Below are 23,917 nucleotides of genomic sequence, written 5' to 3'. Positions count from 1 at the left end.
AAAAACAGTGGAGGGAAGGCTGGGGAGGAAGGATTGAGGGTGAAGGACCAGGGTAGGAGGACATAAAAAACAAAAGGAAAGGCAATTAGTTCAGTTGTGTGAATCACAGGCAGCCCTGGGCCGAGGGCTGCTCCCTCCACGAACCAGCCACGAATACGAATCTCTACAGAGGCACCAGTTGCTGGGGAGCTGAGCACCCATAATCCGGACACTGAATTTTAAAAACGTCCCCAAAGGTGCCTGGAAGGGCCAATCGGTTAAACGTCTGACTCCTGACTCTTGACTTCGGCTCAGATCAAGATCTCACCCTTCGTGGAATCAAGCCCAGGGTCAGGTTCCAAGCGGACAGCAGGGAGCCTGCTAGGGATTCTCTCCCTCTCTGCCCCTCCTCTGCTCCCATGCTTGCACCAGCGCTGTCTCAAAATAAATAATCACTTAAAAAGTCCCAAAGTTTTCAGCAGTGAGGGAGGGGAAGGATGTGCAAATCATGCTACTTTTGTAATACATAAGGAACAATGGTGGGGAGCAGCGCAGCCCCAGAAACTAGTCCGACCAGCTCTGAGGCTCTGCACTATCACTCCTTAGCTGTGACCCTGGATGGGATTTAATGTGTTTGAGTCTGTTGCCTCATCTGTAAAGTAGATATTAAAAGTACTTCAGAGTTGTGAATATTAAGAGCATCCGATAGCGAGCCAGGCACCAGTTAGTACTAAGATTGCCTGCAGGAATTTCCAGAATACAGAAAGAAAAGCACATGGAGAGCCTGGGTGGCTCAGTCTGTTAAGCATCGGACTTCGACTCTGGTCAGGATCTGTCCGCTGCTGAGTTTGAGCCCCGCATAGGGCTCTGTGCTGACATCTGAGAGCCTGGAGCCTCCTGCTTCCGAGTCTGTGTCTCCCTCTCTCTCTCTGCCCCTCCCCCACTCATGCTCGCTCGCGCGCGCTCTCTCTCAAAATTAAACATAAATTTTTTTTTAAGCAAAAAAGAAACACGTTACCATAACCCTACCTCTGTAAGACATCCACCTAGTTTTTGGTTTTTCTACTCAACAAGCTTTTCAGCTCTGAGCAGTCAGCAGCGTCAAAGCTAAGCACTAAAGCGCCGGGCCTCACGCAGGCTGGGAAAGAGGAGGAAAGGTGCAGACAGCGGCGGCCAGGGGCCGGGTCTGCCTGGGCCAGCGACGAACCAAAAGGCCCCTCCCTCCTGCCTCGGGCTGGGGACGACTTCCAGAAGTCTTCGTGCCCTCCGCAGAAAATAACTAGTTAAGATGGCTATCTGTCCGAAATTAAACGTCCTCAGGACGAGGCTCCTGCCTGCGCAAGGGCGCCCGGCCACCCTCCCTGCTCTGACCGCGAGCCCCGCGGGCCCCTTTCAACTGCCCGGCGGCGCGCTGCCGCCTGACCCCCGGAGACCCGCAGACGGACCAGGGTCCGGTTCCGGGAGGGGGGGTTCGGGGTCCGAGTCCGGGTCCCGTGGGGTCTGGGGGTCGGGGTCCGAATCCCAGTCCCGGGAGCGGGTTGAGTCCGAGTCCGTGTACCGGTCCCGGGTGACGGTCCAGTCTTTTGGGCGGTTTCCCTCCTTGCTCCGCCCGGTAAAAGGACGGCCGCCCCAGCAGCGGCGCCCCTGGCCGGCGTGGCTGCAAGATGCAGCCCGGCGCAGAGTCACGGCACTCTTCCTCCAGGGCTCTATGCGCGGTGCCCCGTACAGGCTGCCACCTAATAAACCGCTAGGTTACGCCAGTCCGGTCGGGGTTGCGGCGGGGCGCCGGGGGCACCGAGCCCTGGCAGCCCCCACCGCGCAGGCGCTCCCGGGTAGCCCGACTGCGCAGGCGCCGCTTCCGCGCCAACATGGCGGCCGTGTTGCTGCTGCTGCGTGCCCTCCGTCGGGGCCCGACTGCGGGGCCCGGGCGACTGCGGGGCTCCTGCTCGGGCTGGAGCCCAGGCCTCACCACCGAAGGCGGGAGGAGGTGCCAGCACTTCGTCTACAGGCCTCCGATCCGACTCGCGGGCGCCGGAGGCCAAGCCAAGCAGGTAACCGCCGACCCCAGGCTGGGACCCTGCCCCCTTCCTGAATCTGGGCCGGGCCTCTCCCGCCCCGCCTCCGCCCCGGCTGGGTCCCTCCCCCTTCCCCTGATCCCCCTCCCCAGCCCCGGCCAGGCCCCTCCCCCTCCCCCATAGGCCTCCCCCGCTCTCCCCGCGCCCCCGCCGGCCCCTGAGCCCGAGCGGTGCCTTCCAGTCCAGTGATGCGGGGTGGTACGGAAGGGCCGGGGCAGCCTTGGAGAGACTCCGCACAGGCTCCAGCTTGGATTTTTCCAGCCCTTATTTCCTGTATTGATATTTTCTGCCTGTTTGCCTGAATTCCTGGCGTCTTAAAATTGAATCCAGGGGCGCCTGGCTGGCTCAGTCGGTGGAGCGTCAGACTCTTGATCTCCAGGTTGAGTTCGAGCCCTACATTGGGTGTAGACATTACTTAAAAATCTTTTTTTTTTAATTTTTAAAAAATATTTATTTTTGAGGAAGAGAGAGAGAGAGAGAGAGACAGTATGAGCGGGGGAGGAGCAGAGAGACAGGGAGGCACAGAATCCGAAGCAGGCTCCAGGCTCCAAGCTGTCAGCACAGAGCCCGACCTGGGGGGCTCGAACTCATGAACTATGAGATCGTGACCTGAGCCAAAGTCGGACGCTTAACCGACCGAGTCACTCAGGCACCCCTAAAAATAAAATCTTTAAAAAAAATAGATAAATGTGGGGCTCCTGGGTGTCTCAGTCGGTTGAACATCCAATCCGACTTCGGCTCAGGTCATGATCTCGAGGCCTGTGAGTTCGAGCCCCGCATCGGGCTCTGTGCTGACAGCTCGGAGCCTGGAGCCTCCTTCCGATTCTGTGTCTCCCTCTCTCTGCCCCTCCCCCACCCATGCTCTCGCTCGCTCTCTCTCTCTCTCTCTCTGTCAAAAATAAACATTTAAAAAATGTTTAAAAAAATAGATAAATAAATTGAATCTACTAAAAGTTTCACTGATTTTAGCAGAGAACAATTTCACAATTGGCTCATTTGGGTCTGATCTCCTGAGGATTAGTTCCAAATAGTACTTGGCGTTCGGTTCGAAGTGGGCTGAGGTTTTGTGAGCCAAACACCACGTGATTGTATTTGACTTTTGTCTTGTAGCTTAACGTGTTAGGAACTCAAAATCACGGAGCATTCTCTGGCCAAGACTGTTCTAGGCTCTGCTCAGGTTAACTCTTCATCCAGAAAACAAAGACCCTAAGTCCTGGTGCCTTTATGGCTGATTTTTTTTTTACCCAGTCTTAGGAGCTCAGCCTTGACATCCTAGGTCATAATTTATTGTTGTGATTATATTTTATCATAACTTGAGGACCAGTTTGAATTATAATTCTCTTCTTTTCTAGCTTACTGGCTGTCCTTCCTTAACCTGAGGGCAACTGTAGACGTATTACCTTTTTTTCCTGCCTTTTAGTTCCGTTGAAAAGGAAGTTCGTGCTTTATTATCACCAGTCTGAACCTGTGCTCATTTTATGAAAATAACTGATGTAGTCAGGTCACACAGTGTGAAATCTCAGCAGGTTACCTCGCCAGTGGCTGTAATAGTAGTAAAACTAAAGTCACCTGGTTTAAGCAAACTGTTTGGGTCTGACTTTGAAGAATAACAGTTTTTGTTTTGTTTTGTTTGCTGTATCTTTCACACTGATGTTAGTCATTTGTTGGGTCCAGTCCACGTTGCGTGGCTACCTCTTCTATGCCTGCTGCTTCTCACCGAACCAAGAATGTTAGTTTTAGTTAAATGGGACGATAACTCGACAGACTAGGAATTTGCCTCTTGTTGCTAACGGGAGGTTACATGTTATGTGCTTGTTACCAGAAAGCGTTGAGCAACGTGTTACTTTTCTTGATAGCAGCGGGACAGGGATGAACTAAGGGAGACATCAAAAGCAGATGAAGAAACTGCCAACAAAGAGAAAAAGTTAAGTTGGATCATTGACCTTAACATAAACGTGTTCAAGTGGGAAAATGCTCACCCTGAGAGCAGAGCTTTGGAAAGACTGGCCAGTGAGCTGCTGTAGAGCCAGAAACGCTCTGTGTGGAACTGCTGTCTGGAGATGTCAGGATCAAGGGCCCTGGGCTCTCACAGCTGCCGTGTGTGTGTGTGTGTGTGTGTCTGTGTGTGTCTGTGTCTCTCTGTGTGCTTTTCCAGACTGTGATCCTTGGGTACAGAGTGGTAGCCAGCGCTCCCTGCCTGCCCCTCAGTATTTCTTGCGCTCACTCACATCACGCTTGACGTTTTGATGTTACATTAAAACTCTGAAATGATGCTCAGGCCATTCATGTTTCAGGGCAACGTAAGCACAATAAATGAGCATTGGAGTTGTCAGGAAAGGTCTGGCACAAGGAATCAGTCACACTGCGGTGGTGTGGTGTGGAATGGGTGACCGTCCTCTGTGTTTTCCTTTCCAGAACTTACAGTCGTGCCTGCTGACCCCTACCTGTGACAGGTTCCGGGGACTGTTGCTGAAACAGCATCTCATCCAGGATCCAGTCAGACTCTGGAAACTCTTAGGTGTGTATCTTCTGAAATAGAGAATTGATAGGCAAATCCTGTGACATTTGTAAATAAGTTAGGATATCATTGCTAGTCTGACATCGGCAGAGAAACAAAATCACTGAGATGACTTTTGGCTTTTTTTTTAACTAAAAAATTTTTTTAATTTACTTTTTATTTGTTTTTATTTTTTATGTTTTTAATGTTGATTTATTTTTTAAAAAGTTTTTTTTAATGTTTATTTATTTTTGAGACAGAGACAGAGGGAGACAGAGCACGAGTGGGGGAGGGGCAGAGAGAGAGGGAGACACAGAATCGGAAGCAGGCTCCAGGCTCGGAGCTGTCAGCACAGGGCCCGACTCGGGGCTTGAACTCATGAACTGCAAGATCATGACCTGAGCTGAAGTCGGATGCTTAACTGACTGAGCCACCCAGACACCCCGTTTGGCTTCTAATTATTATTGTTGTTGTTGTTGTTGTTTTACTCACTTGCTTATTTTGAGAGAGAGGCGGGTAGAAGGGGCAGAGAGAGAGAGAAGGGGAGAGAGAAACAAGCAGGTTCTGAGCCATCTGCGCAGAGCCCAACTTGGGGCTTGACCTCACCACCCTGAGATCATGACCTGAGCCCAGATCGAGAGTTGGTTGCTTAACCGACTGACCCACCCAGGCGCCCCCTGGCTTCTATTTATTGTGAGCCCCTAGATGTTCTAAAGAGCAGTTTACAAAAGAGAAGATTGGCTAAGGCCTAATTGCTTCCTTGAGTGGACTTTTTTAAAGTTCTAGTGCATAGCAATGATTGGGCTGCTTGAGAGGATTTTCGTGTTCTCTAGCAGCTGCAAGAACAGTTAGTAAGGTTCTTCAAAGTGTATGTTTTATGTAAAGAAGGTAACTAAAAACAGCCCACAAATAACTTATTCTTGAAATAGTTTGCTAGTTTAATGAGATACTGTGACCTCTTCAAGCGAGATCTTAGGTCAGAGGCCTTAGGATCTTCAGGATTGACACCTGGGACTTTACTCCCCGCTCCATCCAGTTGGAAAGGGCAAAAGTGAAACCTCCCAACTCCTAAAATACATGAAATGGCTTGGTTCCCCCGTGTGCTCGGGGAGGGCCACTTGGCAGCAGCTGTTTCCGCATTTAAAGCTACACACGTCCCCAGGGACACACGCCTCGCCCTCCAGACAGCCTGACCCTCTTCAGAGGGCCATCAGGGTAGTCTTACTTGCGGTTCTGTGAGCGTTGTGAAGAAAGATCCAGCTCAGTCCTGGCCGTGAGACTCTCTTTCCCCTCCTTTTATTTATTTTTTTTTTTTTCAACGTTTATTTATTTTTGGGACAGAGAGAGACAGAGCATGAACGGGGGAGGGGCAGAGAGAGAGGGAGACACAGAATCGGAAACAGGCTCCAGGCTCCGAGCCGTCAGCCCAGAGCCCGACGCGGGGCTCGAACTCACGGACCGCGAGATCGTGACCTGGCTGAAGTCGGACGCTTAACCGACTGCGCCACCCAGGTGCCCCTCTTTCCCCTCCTTTTAAACAGCAGTGGAATTAGACGGCGGACAAGGCCGAGCCTCTGGTGTGATGAGTGTTGTGTCCCAGTGGTGGCTGCCGGGAGGCTGCTGCACACGTCACAGCCAGTGTGGCTCGTGTGCTCAGGTTCATTAAAGTGGCTGTGTGTGTGTGGAAGAGGCCATCCTCCAGCAGACTTCCGACGTTTCCTCAGTTTACATGCACGACTAAGTTTTCTTCCCTGGCTTGCTAACTGCAGTGACGAGACATTCCATAAGTTGAAGTAGCTTATTATTCCGTAAGTAGCAGCTGCTGTACTAAAAATGAGGACCCAACAGCGCTCAATCTCAGCACGTAGGTTTCGGATGGCTTCTGTTTGGGTTTGGTTATTGGAGAACATACTCTTCTCCCGAGTGCTCCCCCGTAGTGCCAGATCTTGCTAAATGCTGTCCCTGTTCCTTACAGGTGGCACTTACTATTTTAACACGTCCAGGATGAAGCAGAAGACTAAGGACAATGGTAAATCCAAGGCGAGGACCCCTGAAGATGACGAAGGTACATCTATGTGACGTTCGTAAATAATGGCTGCCTCGGTTGTCTTCACATGTGTGTTCTGCTCTCCGCAGCAGGAAGTCGGTCTCAGAAGTAGAGGGAGCCCAGGCACCTCTGTCTCTCTTACCCTGAGCACACCTACCCCCAACCTGTGATGTGATCACTGGGTCTTCTCTTCTCCTGTAGAGACAGGCTTCCGTCCACACCTGTGTCCCTTGTCATGTCCAGAATGTCCGAAGGCAGGCAGGATTACTGTCCTCTGCATAGAAATGGTGACTCTCAGGTCTGCCCTGAACTCAGGAGTTTCAGGGTGGGGAGGAAGGCACCAGGACACCTTGGTGAACCCACCCCCCACACCCCTGCTGAAGTGTGGCCTTGAGAAGCAGTCTCCCCGCCAGAGGAGAGGTTGGGACAGCGTATGGCCTCAAGGAGGGGGCAGAACACATAACAACACTCCCGTGCGAGTGTCCTCTTTGCCTGTTAGCCCTGCCCCAGCCCCAGTTCACAGCGACCTCACGTGTAAACCTTGAGTCTCACCTCCTATGGAATTAGGACTCTGATCGGGCGAAGGGGTGAGGGAAATTAAAAGGTCAGTTTGAATTGACCTCTAAGGTAGAAGCTGGCTGCTTAGAGGTAATGACAGTGGAAACCACTAACCCATAAGAATGACTGGAGTGTACCCAGCACTGCACTACATGATTTCTACATCTTCACAATTAATTCTCTCCTAATTCCCCGTTATCGTTCCCTTTTTATCCCTGAGGACATCGGGTGTCTGTCCTGTGCGGAGTCTGGGGAGGGACACACAGGTAGAGAGTGGGTGTCTTGTCAAGGACCTTCCTCGTACTTAGATGCTGATTTTGTTTTGCTTGTTTTATTATTATTTTTTAAAGTAGTCTCTATGCCCAATGTGGGGCTCAAACTCACAAACCCCAAGATCGAGAGCCGCAGCTGTTCCGACTAAGCCAGCCGGGGGCCCCCATCTTCAAGCTCGTGAGAGACGGGTCTTAACTCCCGGAAGCCACCCGTGTGCTCATTGGCTGGGTTCCGTGGAGACATTTCTTAGATATTTCTGGTTTCACGCTCTGCGCTGATCTCACTGCCGCCTTTGCGGGGCATCCACTTTGGCAGTGGCTCGTTTCTTTCACCCAGAGAGCTCCCCGGGAGCTCAGCTCTTCCCCAGCAGGCTTCTGAACTCGAACACACGCGCGTTTCCCACTGTGGGCTGCTACGTTCGTGTGCGTCCTTCACCCCACAGGGACTCCGCGTTGAAAGGTTTTCAGGGGTGGGGGATGAGGGTTTCGCTTGTCAGGAAATCTGCAGGATTTTGAAACACAAATACTGGCGAGGCTGATATTGGCAGCTATTAAAATTTTTTTCTTCCCAAAAATTAACGTGTTGGTCCAGTAATAGGTAGGTAGCTCAGTGGAACAAAATAGAAAATCCAGTAGCAGAGCCTGGTTTATGTAAGAATTAGGGCGTAACTCGAGTGGCATTTCGTGCAGTCGCAGGAAGGATGGATTGTGTCAGAAATGGTTTGGAACAGTTGCTTCGTGACTTGGAGAGAGACGAAATCACACGTACCAAAATAAATCCTGGATGGATTAAATCATTAAATCTAAACAGCAAAACCATAACAGAATTAGGGGAAAATGTGGCAGAATATGGACACGGGAAAGGCCTTCCTAAATTAAGAAAGAGGTGACAAGGAAGCCAGGGTTTCCTGTAGAGAAACGGGTGCGGGCCTTGTGTGCGTCGTCCCGTTCCTCGTGCTCGGTCCCGCTGACAATTGTGATTTCTGCGGGAGTGGCCGCGGCCCTCAGTCCAGGTGCTGAACCACATGCTTACTGAGCCTGGTCGCCGCCACGGTGCCATCAGCCAGTGCTGTGGCGCAGGGGACAGCGGGGGCAGAAGTAAATCCCGAGTAGGAGTCTCGCCCACTCCTTCACCGGCGCAGGTGGCAGCCGCACGCGGCTAGAGGGCATGTGCGTCTCCCCCGCCTTCCTGGAGCGTGTAATACGTGTGAACTTCAGATTGAACGGTAGCGTGCCCTGAGAAAACGGGACGCAGTTCGTGTCTGTCGAGTTTTCGTTAGAGGATGATTATTTGTTTAGCCGAGGATTTTTCCTTCTGGGAGAATCCACTGTGGATTTTCCCTGGCTCTGCCGCCTGTGCGGGCCCGGCTGCCTGTAAGCGCCCCCGACCTGCCTGCGTGCAGCAGGCGCAGCCCGGCGTCTGGGCCTCCCACCTGCCGAGGGTCTGCAGCGAAAGAGCCGGCCATCGTGGGGGGAAGTCTGTCTTCGCCGGCGGTGGATGCGTGAACGTTCACCTGTGCTAAGACTGCACAAGGCAGTCCCACACGGGAGCGCGCGTCTGAGTGAGGCGGGGGACTGCGTCAGAATCCTCGTTGCCCGCTTTGTACAGTGTCACCGTCGGAAGCAGCCGGGCTGACAGAGGATGGCTTTGCGGTACCACTGGGACTCCATGGGGATCCACAGCTATAGGAAAAAGTTCAGCTAAAAAAAGCAGTTGCTGGAATTTCCGGACAACTTTTGTGTTAGTGCTTCTTGGCCCTGAGACGTGAGAACACCCCGTGAGGTAGGGTTCTCGGCCCCATCTGCGTCAGGATCGGTGCCAGGTGATGGCTGGAAAGAGCTGGATCGTCACTGGGATCCCCCTGCACCGCTCGCCTCCGAGCTTGCGTTAGCAGCTGACGGGGTGGGGGGGGGGGGGCCTGCAGAAAGGGTTTCTGGAGGGAAAACCTGGGACAGCTCTGGTAGCTGTGTCCTTGGGCCTCTGGCTTTAGGTGACTGATTCGGGGCACTCTGAGGTGATGGACACTACCCCCTGGAAAGGAGTTTGCCACCAGAATCTCGCAGGGGGTGTGTCCTGTAGGCCGCTGTCCGGTGGGTGGGCAGTATGGTGGCCGGGAGGCAGCAGTGTCCCCTGGGTGCCTGGGGACGCGGGCAGCAGGAGCTGGCCTGTCGGCTCCCTACACGCCTGTCATCGGTGTCAGGAGCCAAAGGAGACGCGCGAGCCAAGGGGATGGGAGCGCCTGAGTGCTGTGCTCACAAGCGCAGACTCATGCAGCGCCCCGGCCATGAGGGGCCGAGGAGGAATTGGGTCTTCCGGGGACAGGAGACGTCTTTTTGTATCTGGAGCGTTTAAATGCCATTTCCTGTTCAGAATCTCAGGATCAGATTTTGTTTCACCTCCTATACCTCAGAAATCTTACTCTGATTTACTTTGAGAGACACAGAGAGCCTGCACAAGTGGGGGAGGGGCAGATACAGCGAGAGAATCCCCGGCAGACTCCGTGCAGTCAGCGCGGAGCCCAACTTGGGGCTCGACTTCGTGACTTTGACATCGTGACCTGAGCCAAAACCAAGAGTCGGATGCTCAACCGACTGAGCCCCCCGGGCGCCCCAAAAGTCCTATTCTTATTTATCCAGTCCTCTAAGTGTCTCATTTCCACATTTCCCTTTACTGTTTCCCTTTGTCTTTCTCGGACTGGCCCTCATGATTGCATACCTGACCAACACCACAGACAGGCGTCTGTTTTTAGGCACTTTATTCTTAGTAATTTCTACAGCCAGCGTGGGGCTCAAACGCCAAGCCCGCGATCAAGAGTCGCGTGCTTCACTGACTAAGCCAGCCACGCACCCCCAGGTTTGTGTTTTCTTTTTTTTTTTTTTAATTTTTTTTTTTTCAACGTTTTTTATTTATTTTTGGGACAGAGAGAGACAGAGCATGAACGGGGGAGGGGCAGAGAGAGGGAGACACAGAATCGGAAACAGGCTCCAGGCTCCGAGCCATCAGCCCAGAGCCCGACGCGGGGCTCGAACTCACGGACCGCGAGATCGTGACCTGGCTGATGTCGGACGCTTAACCGACTGCGCCACCCAGGCGCCCCCCAGGTTTGTGTTTTCTACATTTGGTTTCCTTGGGCTACGGTTTGAGAAGTACACTTAGCGAGTTACAGAAAGCAAATGTTTTTGTGGCCCTGATACACCAGCCAAGTAGCTTTCAGGAGGGTTTACTCACTGGTTCCGCTTGACAGCGTGTGCGGGGCCGGTTCCCCGCACCCCGTGCACCCGGGTTCTACTTTGTTGTACGTGCGAATGTATGCAGCACGTGTTTGTGCACGTTTGTAACGATGCTGTCTGCCGGCACAGCCGTCTCTGTGTGTGTGTGAGGTCCTGTCAGGGTGGGCCTGCCGTGGCCGTCTCCTTCTGCCCGGGAGCAGGACTCAGGGCAATTTGGACTCAGAAGCCAGAGCAGGAGTTGTATTGAGAAGCACAGACGATTTTAACCGGCCTTCAGTGAACCGTCCTGACGCCCCAGGGCAGTTACCACTCTGGGCTGGGACCTCCCTGCTCTCTCGCCTGGAGAGTCCTCTGGGAACGTGATGCGCTGCCTCTAGGCCCGGCCTAGATCCTTCTCTCTCAAACAGGCCAGCGGCAGGCAGCTCCATGTGTCAGAACACCTGGCTAGCATTTGAAAAGGGTTGGGTTTTTGGGAAGAAAGAAGATGTGTGTTTTGGAGCCTAAAGGCAAGCTTTTTTTTTTTTAATGTTTATTTATTTTTGAGAGAGGAGAGCACACGCACGCCTGCACGCACGCATGCACACGTGATTGGGGGAGGGGCAGAGGCGGGGAGACAGAGGATCCAAAGCAGGCTCTACAGTGACAACAGAGAGCTCACTGTGGGACTCGAACCCGCGAACCTCGAGATCATGACCTGAGCCGAAGTTGGACGCTTTTGTTGGCTAAGCCCCCCAGGTGCCCTGTCCAAGCTGTCTTTTGATTTTAAATGTTTGTTTATTTTTGAGAGAGAGAGCACACATGAGCACAAGCAGGGGAGGGGCAGAGACAGAGGGAGACGCAGAATCGGAAGCAGGCTCCAGGCTCCCAGCTGTCAGCAGAGTTCGACGCGGGGCTCAAACTCACAAACCGTGAGACCATCACTTGAGCCCCTGAGCCGAAGTTGGATGCTTAACCGACTGACCCACCCAGGCGCCCCATGATTTTAGAAATTCTTGCAAAAAAGTGCAAAATTATCTTGTTTAAAACCAAGCCATATCTGGGGCACCTGGCTGGCTCAGTTGGTGGGGCGTACAACTCTCGAACTCGGGGTTGTGAGTTTGAGCCCCACTTTGGGTATAGAGATTCCTTAAAAAAAAGAAAATCTTTTTAAAAACAAATAAATGAAACCAAACCATATTTTTTAAAAATCAGAGCCCTGTCTCACAGTCTGCAAACAGATGCATGTGAGTCGCAGAATCGCCGCGAGCCTGTTTCCACGCGGGGCGTGCCTGTGTGCTGGCCAGAGCAGCCAGGAAGGGCAGTGTTGCCACATGGCCTGGGCGCAAATGCGCAAGTGCTTCCAGTGGACTCGTGCCCCGCGACCGCCGGCCAGGAACCAGGGATGCACAACAATTTGTGTGTGAGTGAGAGCCTGCCGATCATACAAAGCTTCTAAAACAGAGACGTTCATCCTGCTGGTAGAGTCTCACCCAGTTTGCCCAGTATGGGGACTCTCAATATTATTAACTAGAAAACAAGATGGGAATTCAATAGACCAATTAAGTAGAAAATTACACTGAAATACATGGTCTCTACCTACTCACCGAGAACATAAATTTGCTTTCTAAAATAACTGCTACCTTTATTTAGTTGCCCTTTGTGACTGAGCTTTACATATTGGATAGGCTCTTATAGCCCGTTCTTTTTTTTTTTAAGTTTATTTATTTTGAGAGAAAGAGCATGAGTGCGCATGAGTGGGGGGAGGGGCAGAGAGAGGGGAGAGAGAATCCCAAGCAGGCTCCGAGCTGTGAGCGCAGAGCCTGATGCACGGCTCGAACTCATGAGGTCACGACCTGAGCCAAAATCAAGAGTCGGACGTTTAACCCACTGAGCCCCCCAGGCGCCCCCGTTCTAGTCTAAGAGAACATCTAAAATGCGCTTTCAGGTTTTCAGAACGGTTGCAGACACAGCCTTCTCCATAAGCTTCACTTTGTGTTTAAGCTGCCTTAAAATGCCTTTCAGCTCCTCTAAACTGTCGGGAGAGGAGGGTGTGTTTGTGGACGGCTCCAGCTCCAAGCGGCACAGGGGGAAGCGGGCGGCACCGGTTCCGGTGCGTGTGCGCTTGGGCTGAGCCCTTGTGCTGGGTCCCCCTGCTCCCGGGAGTGGGCCTCTGCCCTTCCCCCAAGCGGGTGCTTGTGTTTGTGCCGGAAGGAGCAATGGTGGAAACTTTGGTTGCCGAGCGAGGTCGGGGCCGTGGTGAGCAGAAGTGGTGAAGGCATCATTAATGACAGGCCTGGTTGGAGTCTGGGTGGCGTGTCGGGAGGATGGGCCGTGCCGCACAGCTGAGGGCTGCACGGCAGCCTGGTGTGTACACGGAGGCGCCGGATCCTTCCAGGGACTGGGCTGGGTGGGCTAGTGAGATGACAGCATCGCGCAAATGAGAGGGTTTACCTGACTGGCTGTTTTGGGAGGAAGACTGTGGCCTGGCCTCTGGTGGCTGCAAGCAGGGCTCTCCCGTCTGCGCTCTGGGCCTGAGGGAAGCAGCTTCTGAACGTCCTTCTGGCCTCCTGGTCCACTTGCTCTCCCTCCTTCTGGGAGCCTCTCCCTGGTGCCCGTGCTGAGAGCTGCTTCTCTGAGTTCCCTGTGCTGTGGGCTCTCCCCTCCCGCCCCGCCTCCACATGCTGCCGCTCGGGCCACCTTACCTCCCTGGGTTTCTGCACACCCCAAGCTGGGGCCGAGTCTCGGGTCTTCCTCTCACCCCTAAGAACGGGCACGATGCAGTCCATACCCTGAGTAGGGTATCAGTAGCCAAGTAATGTGATTTGGGTGAAGAGTTGGTCTTTGGGAACATTCTTGAATTAAGTGGACCCCACCATCTGTCCACGGACTAAACTGTTTAAATGTGTGGCTGTGGGGGAGGGGAGGCAGGTGTCTGGTTGTTATTCAAGACTTGCACGTGTGCGCACAGCCCGCCGGTGATCACGCCAGGGCGGGGGGTCGGCCGTGCTCCCGGCCGAGGGCTGACGGTGGAGACGTAGCACATGCTGGTCCCGGGAAGTGGAAAACCCTGGTTTTGTGCTCTACGCAGACGGCGAACGGGGTGCTGGTGGCCCGGATGGCATGTGATTAGTATCTGACTCGGGCCGCTTTGTTGAAAACCGGCCAACACGCAGGGCCGGCCTCCTCGCCCCTGTGCTCTCCTGCCGCCCCGCCTGCGGCCTCTGTCTCACGGTCCCCCGGTTGCCCCGCCCGCAGAGGAGAGGAGACGCAAGGAGAGAGAGGACCAGATGTACCGCGAGCGGCTACGCACCCTGTTTGTCATCGCCGTGGTCATGAGCCTGCTGAACGCGCTCAGCACCAGCGGGGGCAACATTTCCTGGAACGACTTTGTCCACGAGATGCTGGCCAAGGGCGAGGTGCAGCGGGTGCAGGTGGTTCCCGAGAGCGACGTGGTGGAGGTCTACCTGCACCCCGGAGCCGTGGTGTTCGGGCGGCCTGTGAGTGCGGGCGGGCCCCTTTCCGTCCCCCCACCCCTCCCCACCCTGAGATCCCGTGATTGGGGGAGGGGGTGTTGTCCCAGACGGGAGCTGGGGGCCCGCAGCTGCGGTGGCCGTGTACAGAGAGGAGGAGGAGGAGGGAACGTGAGCCAGCGGTGGCCCCGACGTCCCGCTCTGTGGGTCTGGCGCTGGCTGCAGGTTGGCACATGGGGCAGCTTTGGCGGATGCTGGTGAGTTGAGGTGCCAAGGTTGTTGGGGGGATTCCCTGGGGGCCGGGGGCAGGAGCCTACCCTCCCTGTGAGGGTGGCTGAGAGGTGGGGTTGGGCAAGGGCTGGCCCTTGGACGGGAGGGAGGAGAGAGCAAGCAGGGCCTGCTTACCTCCCCGCCTCGGGTGCTCCCGAGGGAAAGGAGGCGTCAGACGGGTGGGATTTGGTCTCAGGGAGAGGGCTGGGCATCAGTGTGGGGCACTGGGCCCCGGAAGCCGACTGTGGAAACCCCGCTACGAGAGGGAGCCACCGTCCAGTCCCCGCCTCTTTGTTCCCCCGCCCCCCACCCCATAACCACACCACCGGCAGGCCCAGGAGAGGTAGCGACACGAGACTATTTTCCAGAACACTTTTCCCTGATCCTGTTTGCTAGTCATCTCTGTACTGACGCTCAGAGCTGGGTTAGATGTTTGATCCACGGTCCTGTCATGTTTTAGCCTCCTTCCTGTTGTTTGTTAGAGGTTTGGACAGCGGGAAAAGGAGACCAGGTAGAATGCTGGGAGACAGGCGTTCAGTGTGGACATACTGTGCGCACTTGGGGCACAAGTTTACTCGTGGGCGTAGGACTCTGTCCCTTAGGACAGCACCCTGGGCGCTGCTAGGGCTCTAGAGAGGGCTAAACGCCACGCACGTGTGCACAGCTGTTTGTCATTTTACACGAGCTTGTGACTTAGTTGTGGGGGACAGGCCCCTCCTGGCCCTGACTGCTGTGTGACCCAGGTGACCTTGCAGAAGCAAGTGGGTCGTCCAGGGCCAGGCGGTCAGAGAGAAGATGGGGGGAGTTGAATCGCTTTCTGGAGTCATACACTTTGCTCTTGGCTTCTGGGATAGAAAGGAGGACATTGCTATGCTTCTCCATTCTGTTTCCACGGCCGGGCCGGGTGTGTGAGGGACGGGAGCATGAAGTCCACATCAGACGTTTGGGTCTGTGGGGTTAGTCCAGCACAGACTGTGATCAGGGTGTTGTGGCCGGTGGCGCCCCCGTCTGCTTCTCCCATCTGGCCTTGTGACCCCACGACATCTTCTGAGGTTCTTAAGAGCCAGGGGGAAATCTGGGTGCTCCGTGTAGATTGGAAGAGTGTGTTTAGAAGCTGAGCTTGGAACGGCTTAGTTCTAGAAAGCATTTGGACCAGGCCCTCAGGAGAATGGTGTGGGACTGGCAGGACACCGTCGAGGCTGCTGGAGATCATCAGGACGGCTCACAGAGAAGGCATTTGGGGGCCCAGCGTGGACTTCGGGCCACGCTGCCTCCTCTCAGGGAAGCCTGTCCCCCTGGAGGCGGCGGTGACATCATGCCAGGACACTCCACCTGCTCACTCCCTGAGCCTCCACCCAGGAAAGGCTTCCCGAGGACACAGAAATCCACTTAGCTGATTTGCTGATTTCGGGGTCAGCCAGCAGGCAGGCGCGAAACCTGTGCTCTGGCCTTAGACTTGCCTGCATCCCGGCGGGGAGCTCCGGCCTGTCGCGTGTCTCTGTGCTCTGCACGCACAGCTGAGGCTCGGTGGGGGGTGTCAGTGTGGAGCACACCCTCCCTTTTCTTAAAATGTCCCCATTCCTGAAGATAGAGAAAGCACACGTATTGAAGTTTTGCTGGAATTGTGATGCAGAAGTAGTTTCTGACCCGCAGATGAACCTTCTGCTGCTGGAGCCCTGCAGCGTCTGGGGGTCGTCCGTCTGGCCCGTGTGTCACTCGCACCACCTGTGCTCTCTGCCCCCAGCGGCTGGCCTTGATGTACCGGATGCAGGTGGCAAACATCGACAGATTTGAGGAGAAGCTCCGAGCCGCGGAAGACGCCCTGAACATTGAAGGCAAGGACAGGATCCCGGTCTCCTATAAGCGGACAGGATTCTTTGGAAAGTATGCTGGTCGTTATTTGGCCCCTGAACTAAACCAGGCGTGGCTCTGTAATGTGCTAACAAAGCACACACACCGGAAAGTGGCCTGGCCTGCACGAAGCAGACCCCCGTGTGGGAGGGCGAGTCCGGGACCACGTGTGGGGAGGGCGTCCGTGGCTCTGTGGCTTTTCTTGATCCAGCACATCGTGGGACCGTTGTCTTCTACAAACGGGAAAGTGGAACAGAAAGGGAGAAGCGGGCCTGTCCGGTAGAAATCCCTGCTTCCGTGCGGCAGATGCAAGCGGGGACCGTGTTGGGCCCGTGGGACCTACAGACTCAGCGGGACACATTAGCTCCCAGTCATGGCGTCTCACCGCACACTGGGCCCGGCAGCGGCCGGCGCTTGTGTGCAGAGGCTCGCTGCTGACTGGCAGACACCGCTGAGGCGCTGAGCTTCCTGTGCGGTGGCGGGTCTCTCCCGCAGGTGCAGGGCCAAGGCTGGCGGGCGGCGGGAGGGCGGGCTGGCGCCCTAGCGTTCACTCGGTTTCCTGCTCTGCGTGTTTTGCCGTCCCATCCAAAACCGGTGGCCTACTTTGGCGCACGTGAAAATCGGTTCTCGCTGGGCGTTGTCGGTAGGCTCTGGAGGACGGGGTGAGTGTGTCGTGTCCATGTCCTGGCCTTGCGCCGTGGGGAGACGCTCCACCTGCCCATGTGGGAGAAGGTCACGAGAGAGCAGAGTTGGACAAGGAAACCCATTTTCACAACCACTCGCTCTGCACGCTGTTCTCGGAGTGCGGGTCGCTCTTCCCATCTCTGAAGGGTCTGTGGCCCCGGACTTCGCGAGGCGTGCCCGTGAGCTTCCTGCCCGTGACTGACTCTCTCTCCCCCGCTAGTGCCCTCTACGCCTTGGGGATGACCGCAGTGGGCCTGGCCATCCTGTGGTACGTGTTCCGTCTGGCTGGGATGACAGGACGGGAAGGAGGACTCAGTGCTTTTGTAAGTTGGGCACGTGCCACCCATCCCCCTGCACCTGTGCTCTGTCCCATCTCCCTGAACGTGTGGTCTGTCCCATCTCCCTGAACGTGTGCTCTCAGGGTCTGTCTGTGCTTGCTGAGTATGGCTCCCAAGAGTGAGCACGCAGTGAGGGCTAAGCTGTCACAGAGGCCAGCCTGGAGCCGTGGCCTGCCAGCTCCTCTTTCTTTGTGCCTGGCCGACTAGGGGATCCACCTGAGGCCCGCTCTCCCCCTGGCTCGTGGGGCAGCTGAGCCAGGCCAGTGTATAGGCCAGTTTATTCTGCTGTTTCGGTAGCTGGGCATGACTGTTTCTTTGGTTTCTCCTACTTGCTAAGATGCTGCGTATTTTTTAAGGCTGGCAACTGAGCCAGCCAGATGCCCCAAACCTAAATACACTTTTTAAAAATTTTGTTTTAAAGTTTATTTATTCAGAGAGAGAGAGAGAGACAGACAGACAGACAGACAGACTCCACAGTGAGATCATGACCTAAGCCGAAGTCAGACACTTAACTGGCTGAGCCATCCAGGCACCCTGCCCCCCCCCCCACCCCAAATACACTTTAAAAGCATTCTCTTGGGGCAAGTGGCTGGCTCAGTTTGAGGAGCATGCGACGCTTGATCTTTGGGTCTTGAATTTAAGCCCTGTGTTGGGTGTAGAGATTACTTAATGTGTACACACACACACACACACACACACACACACACAGCGTCCTCTTGTGGTAGCCCTCGTTGTAACGCGAACCCTCCCTGGCGGGGAGCATGTGGCCGGTTAGCCCATCAGCAGCAGAGCTGAGGGGCCCAAGCCCCGGCTGGAGCAGGTCTGCAGATGGCAGCACCCAGCCCCTTCCCTGAGAACCGAGACCAAGAGCGTGTTCCTGGCTGTAGCTGAACGCTCACACTCTTTGAAGGGTGTCTCATCATGGGCTCGGGCTGTATTTTACTCGGCCAGTTTCACCGTTCTTGTGTATTTAGGGCTGTTTATTTTTACTGTCTTATTTAAATAGCACTATGATAAATTCAGCGCACACGTTTTCTGAGCGCGGGCATGTCTGTGCGCCTCCTGAGGCAGAACTGAGCTCAAGTTTGCGCCCCTCACTACGAGCTTTCTCTTGCCTGGTTGCTTTCCAGAAATTTACCAGCCAACATTTCTACCGAACTTTCCTAGAGCTCAGTGTTATCTACATTGCTTTTATAATCAGAGTATTACACAGTAGCGGGAAAAATCATATAGAAAAATACAGTTTATGTGCAAAAGAGATAGCTACATTACCTTGTTTGGGCGGGGGGTGGTTTTACATCTTTTTTTTTTTTTTAAGGCAAACCGTTAAATACTAGATAACTTTCTTACTGTTCATGACGCACAAGAAACATTTCCCTTCATATGCGTGGGAGGGGGTGTGGGAGAGGGGACCCTGGGCCGAGGGGAGGTGGGGCCCAGGGACGCTCACTTTCCCTGTTGTGCTGAGAGGTCACGGCACCCTGCCCTTTGTTCTTTCTGCCCAGAATCAGCTTAAGATGGCTCGTTTCACGATTGTGGATGGCAAGATGGGGAAAGGAGTCAGCTTCAAAGATGTAGCGGGAATGCACGAAGCCAAACTGGAAGTCAAAGAGTTCGTGGATTATCTGAAGGTAGGCGTGCCTGCCAAGCAGGAGGCAGCTGAGCACCATTCTGGAGGAAAGACCCGGAGTAGTCAGGTGGTGGGACCCAGTATTAAACCCGCCGTGCAGGCCGAGTGCACAGTTTTCAACCAGTAGGAGGGCCGAGAGCCCACCGCCGACTGCAGCCTAAGCCGTCTGGGACACCCGGTCAGTCCCGGACTGACTTGCGCCAGAACCGTGTGAACCACAGCGGATTCGTGACCGCGCATGAGCTGATCTCCGTGTGTCCTGTCTTGAAAGTTCTCTCTGCAACACCTATGATCAGCGCTGCGTTGTCTGCTGCTTTTCCAGAGCCCAGAGCGCTTCCTTCAGCTCGGCGCCAAAGTCCCAAAAGGCGCGCTGTTGCTCGGGCCCCCTGGCTGTGGGAAGACCCTTCTGGCCAAGGCAGTGGCGACGGAGGCCCGGGTGCCCTTCTTGGCAATGGCTGGCCCGGAGTTCGTGGAGGTCATTGGAGGTTGGTGTTGCCTGGGGGGCTGCGGACAGGACCGTCTGTGCAGGATGGATGGCCCTGCCGTCACACGCCCTTCCTCAGGTGGCGGCCGGCCGGGGAATTGGGGGCACAGAGAGGCAAACAGAAGCCCCATGCTCCTGGGAATGCCGCTGGCGTAGAGAATTGGGCAGCGATGTTCTCTGAAGCCGCCTCCATGCGCGGCCTGGGGGTCCACGAGGGGGCGAGTACCGCCAGGGTGACTCTTCCTGAGGCTTCGTCATCCTCCGTGGGCCGTTCTGGCCCCTGGCGCAACAGTTGGGCTCCCCTCCCGTTCCCTGTTCCCCGTTCCCCTCCCGGTCCTCTGTGTCACCTTAGGCCTCGGCGCTGCCCGTGTGCGGAGCCTCTTCAAGGAAGCCCGGGCCCGGGCGCCCTGCATCGTGTACATTGACGAGATCGACGCCGTGGGCAAGAAGCGCTCCACCACCATGTCTGGCTTCTCCAACACGGAGGAGGAGCAGACACTCAACCAGCTCCTGGTGGAGATGGACGGTGGGTGCCCCCTCCTGTGCAGGGAAGGGGTTCTTTTCCTGAGACCCACTCGCGGGGTGGACCACGCGGCTCATGCGTGTTGTTCGGGAACACGCACCGATGCCCACGTACACGGGCTGCGTCTCTCTGCCCTAGCACCTGCTGCAGGTGCGGGTGCCGTCAACACGCTCCCTAGTAGCTGATTCTGAGACAAGGCCACTTTCAGAGCTATTTGTCACCTTGTTGCACTCAAGAAACACAGGTTTTAATTTTAAAAAGTCAAGGTCATAGTAGAAAAGAAAGAACGAACCTGGGAACAAAAAAGGGCAGGGCAGGGCAGGGAGTGGTTTCCAGTCTTGGATAAACCCAGGTGATGGTGTTGTGCGCACCCCGCAGCCCGATGCAGGAAAGGTAGCACAGGGCGCTTGGCTGCCCCAGGTGGAGGCACATGTGACTCTTGATCTGGGGATTCTGAGTGACACGGAATGGTTTTTCTTTTCGGCTACTTTCGTAAGATTTTGGGGTTTTTTTTGGATAGACGTTGTATGTTTATTTTATTTTTACTTATATTCCTTGAAGATTTTATTTTAAGCAATCTCTATACCCAACGTGGGGCTCGGACTCAGGACCCCGAGATCCAGAGTCGCATATGCTCCACTGACTGAGCCAGCCTGGTACCCGGTTATTTTTATTGTGGTAAAATATACGTGGCATTTACCTTTTTATTTTTTTTTAACTTTTTTTAACGTTTATTATTTTTGAGAGAGAGCGAGTGGGGAGGGGCAGACAGAGAGGGAGACACAGAATCTGAAACAGGCTCCAGGCTCTGAGCTGTCAGCACAGAGCCCGACGTGGGGCTTGAATTCACGAACCGTGACATCATGACCTGTGCCGAAGTCGGACGCTTAACCGACTGAGCCATCCAGGCGCCCCGAAATTTACCATTGTAACCGTTTATTAGTGTTATTCTCTCTGTTGTGCAACCACCATCTATCTCTAGAACCTTCTCATCTTCCCTGACTGGAACTCTGTCCCCATTAAACACCAGCCTCCCAGCCCTTGGCAGCCATGCCACCTTGTGTCTCCACGGGTCTGAGTCTTCTTGGACCCTCCTGTGGGTGACTCCTACTGCTATTTGTCCTTCTGTGACTCACCCAGTGTGATGTCCTCCGGCTTCCGCCATGCTGTGGGGAGAGGGCTTAATTTTTTTTTTTTTTTTTTATGTTTATTTACTTTGGGAGAGAGCAGGTGGGGGAAGGGCAGAGAGAGAGAATCCCAAGCAGAGCCCAACATGGGGCTTGAACTCATGAACCGTGAGATCATGACCTGAGCTGAAATCAAGAGTCAGATGCTTAACTGACTGAGCCACCCAGGCGCCCCTTTATGTATTTATTTCATTTATTATTACTTTAAAAATTGTTTATGTATTTATTTTTAAGTAGATTGCACACCCAACATCGGACTGAGATCAAGAGTCACGCACTTCACTGACTGAGCCAGCCAGGCACCCCCTGGTTGTCTTTGTAATCGAATGACAAGTGTCTCTCTCTCTCTGTTCCTCCTTCCCTCACGCTCTGTCTCTGTCTCTCTCTCTCAAAAATAAACATTAAAAAATTTTTTTTTAAAAAGGGGCGGCTGGGCGGCTCAGTCCGTTGAGTGTCTGACTTCGACTCTGGTCACGATCTTGTGGTTCATGAGGTTCAAGCCCCGCGTCCGGCTCTGTGCTGACAGCTCAGAGCCTGGAGCCTGCTTCTGATTCTGCGTCTTCCTCGCTGTCTGCTCCTCTCCCACTCACGCACGCGCACCTTCTCTCTCTCAAAAATAAACATTTGAAAAAAAAAAAAAGAATGAACGACATCTGTGATATCGAGTGGACAAGGGAGAACTGGCCATTGGAAGTCATCAGATGACCAGGTGGCCGTCCAAGCTTAAAGTGCCCTCTAGTCCCTGTTTGCCCTCCGGCTCCTGCAGACGCCCGTCGAGCCCTAGATCCCTGGGTGAGAAGGTGCTGTGGGCATGCACGCCTGCCCCCGCTTCTTCAGGCTGGTTTTCTGACCTGTGTAGTGTGGAGAGAGCGTGTGACCCCCCCGTGACTCTGTGGCCCGTGTGCCACAGCTCATCATTGCAGGTGAGATGAAGGCACTCAGAGGTGAAGGCCCCCACCTGCCTCCCACCGGGCCCACGGGAGGCCCACATAGGCCTTCCTGCTCATATCGGTGTTTGCACTTGAAGGCTGAGCCCACGTTTTGGGGCAGACCCGAGCCCACCAGGAAGCATTTACCAAACGGTGGCTTCCTCTGAGCCCAACTTCTGTGCTGCCGTGAATAGGGCTGCTTCCGCTCCAGGCCCACGAGCGCCCAGGAGCCCTGACTGAAGCCCCTTGTTGGGCTGGGCCAGCGGTGAACGGGTCCTTTTGTGTGCGGACACAGTGCGCATTCTTCGCCCTTCACATGAGTCTGAGGGGTCTGTGTCAGTCCTCCCGGAGGGGCGGTGCTTGCTCATTGAGGCGCAGGGCACGGAGCAGACACTGTGCCGGTCGTGGGAAAAGCTCACCAGGAAGGGACTGCCCGCCCCCCCACTCATGAGTCAGGGAGAGGTGGCCCTACCGGAGGGCCAGGCACCTGCGCGGAGCGTGCTGGGGTCAGCGTGACTCGGTACCTCTGTACGGTTGATCAGCAGAAAGAGGGCTCTGTGCTGAGTGCCCCTTCCCCGTGCCTTCACCGGAGCTTGTGTTAGCAAGAGTGTGTGGGGACGTGAGCTGCGTTCTCACGTGGAGTCAGAAAGTCCTAGCTACCATCCACATGGCCTTTTCCATTTTAGTTTACTTTGATCTGTTTTGAGAAAGCTTGAGTTGGGGAGGAGCAGACAGGGAGAATCCCAGGCAGGCTCTACACCGTGAGTGCCGAGCTGGATGCGGGGCTCGAACACCCGAACTCAGAGGTCACGCCCTGAGCCGAAGTCGGGTGCACCCCCACCCCCACCCCTTGGCCCGTGGACGTCTGTTTGCCCCCGCTCCATTTGCTGAAAAGGCTGAACTGCTTTTGTGCTCTGCCAGCGCTTAGTGGGGTCTGTAGAGTCTGGCCTCCTGGCCCGCGGAGGTCTTCTGCAGGCCCGCGCCTCCGCCACGCCGCGGGGCCCCCCGCACGCACCACGCGGCACAGACTCGTGCGGGGCGGCACCTCGCACCGTGTTCCCCTCGACCGATGGGGCTGCGGCTGCCGTGCTCCGTTTGCTTTTTCATGTAAGGTTTTGAACGCGCTCGTCCACACCCGCCAAACCCTTTTCTGAGAGTTGGGTGGGAACACACCTCCTAGGACAGCCAGAGCAGAGACGCGTGGCGCGCCGGGGCGGGGGGCGCACCGATGGCTCGGACGAGTCTGCGAGTGAGCCCGCACGGCCCTCGCTGGAGTACAGCAGCCGGAAGCGTGAGCTGACCCACGCTCGGCCAGCCGCCCTGGGAGACAGAACAGAACTCACACCTCCCCTCTGGCCCGGCGCTCACGCGCCTGCCTGCGGCCCCAAGAAAGGTCCGCTTACGTGTGGCAGCTGGAAACTCCCCGCATGCAGCTTCTAAACCGAGCCTGCGTGTCCTTGCCATGGTTACCGTGAAGCAAAGGAAAGAAATTGAGTGCTCACACACCACCGTTCGGATGGATCCCGAGGGAATTCTGCTGAGCGAAAAGGGCCAGCGTCAAGCGGCTACAGGTTGTACGGGAACACTTACCCAAGACTGTCAAAGTGACAGAATCCCAGAGACGAGAACAGACTGGAGGTGGGGTGGCCGTGGAGCAGGCCTGCGTACCGCGGGGACGCGGAGAGAGGCGGGCAGGGGGGTTGCGTGCAGGGGACCTGCAGAGAAGAAAGCTCCTGGTCGAGTGCGTTAGTCGAGGCGGTGAGAAGGCTCTGCCCTGCACAGCCAGCTTCCTGGCTCTGAGCGACCCTCGAAAGGACTTCTCTGTACCAAGCTGCACCTGTGTATCTGTAACTAGGTCAAAATGCAAAGTTTCTAGAGCAATCCGTCCAGCCCCGGGGGGCTATACCCTCTGT

The 23,917-nt window shown here is 55.1% G+C and overlaps 1 protein-coding gene across 1 annotated transcript in view; it reads left to right on the top strand.

Moving 5' to 3' along the window:
- The first annotated feature begins 1,839 nt into the window (after window positions 1–1,839).
- Window positions 1,840–23,917, top strand: part of SPG7 (SPG7 matrix AAA peptidase subunit, paraplegin) — a 33,382-nt gene continuing 11,304 nt past the window's right edge. The window contains exons 1-9 of the mRNA XM_030298550.2: window positions 1,840–2,030; window positions 4,470–4,572; window positions 6,527–6,616; window positions 13,894–14,135; window positions 16,123–16,262; window positions 17,134–17,236; window positions 18,757–18,882; window positions 19,204–19,366; window positions 19,718–19,891. Coding sequence (XP_030154410.1) covers window positions 1,848–2,030; window positions 4,470–4,572; window positions 6,527–6,616; window positions 13,894–14,135; window positions 16,123–16,262; window positions 17,134–17,236; window positions 18,757–18,882; window positions 19,204–19,366; window positions 19,718–19,891 — 1,324 coding nt within the window. The 5' untranslated portion in view covers window positions 1,840–1,847. The remainder of the gene's footprint in view (window positions 2,031–4,469; window positions 4,573–6,526; window positions 6,617–13,893; window positions 14,136–16,122; window positions 16,263–17,133; window positions 17,237–18,756; window positions 18,883–19,203; window positions 19,367–19,717; window positions 19,892–23,917) is intronic.

The sequence above is a fragment of the Lynx canadensis genome, chromosome E2 (genome assembly GCF_007474595.2).
Source record: "Lynx canadensis isolate LIC74 chromosome E2, mLynCan4.pri.v2, whole genome shotgun sequence".
Classification (NCBI taxonomy): Eukaryota; Metazoa; Chordata; class Mammalia; order Carnivora; family Felidae; genus Lynx; species Lynx canadensis.
Note: the sequence above shows the minus strand (reverse complement) of the source record. Positions and strands in the feature narration are given on the sequence as shown.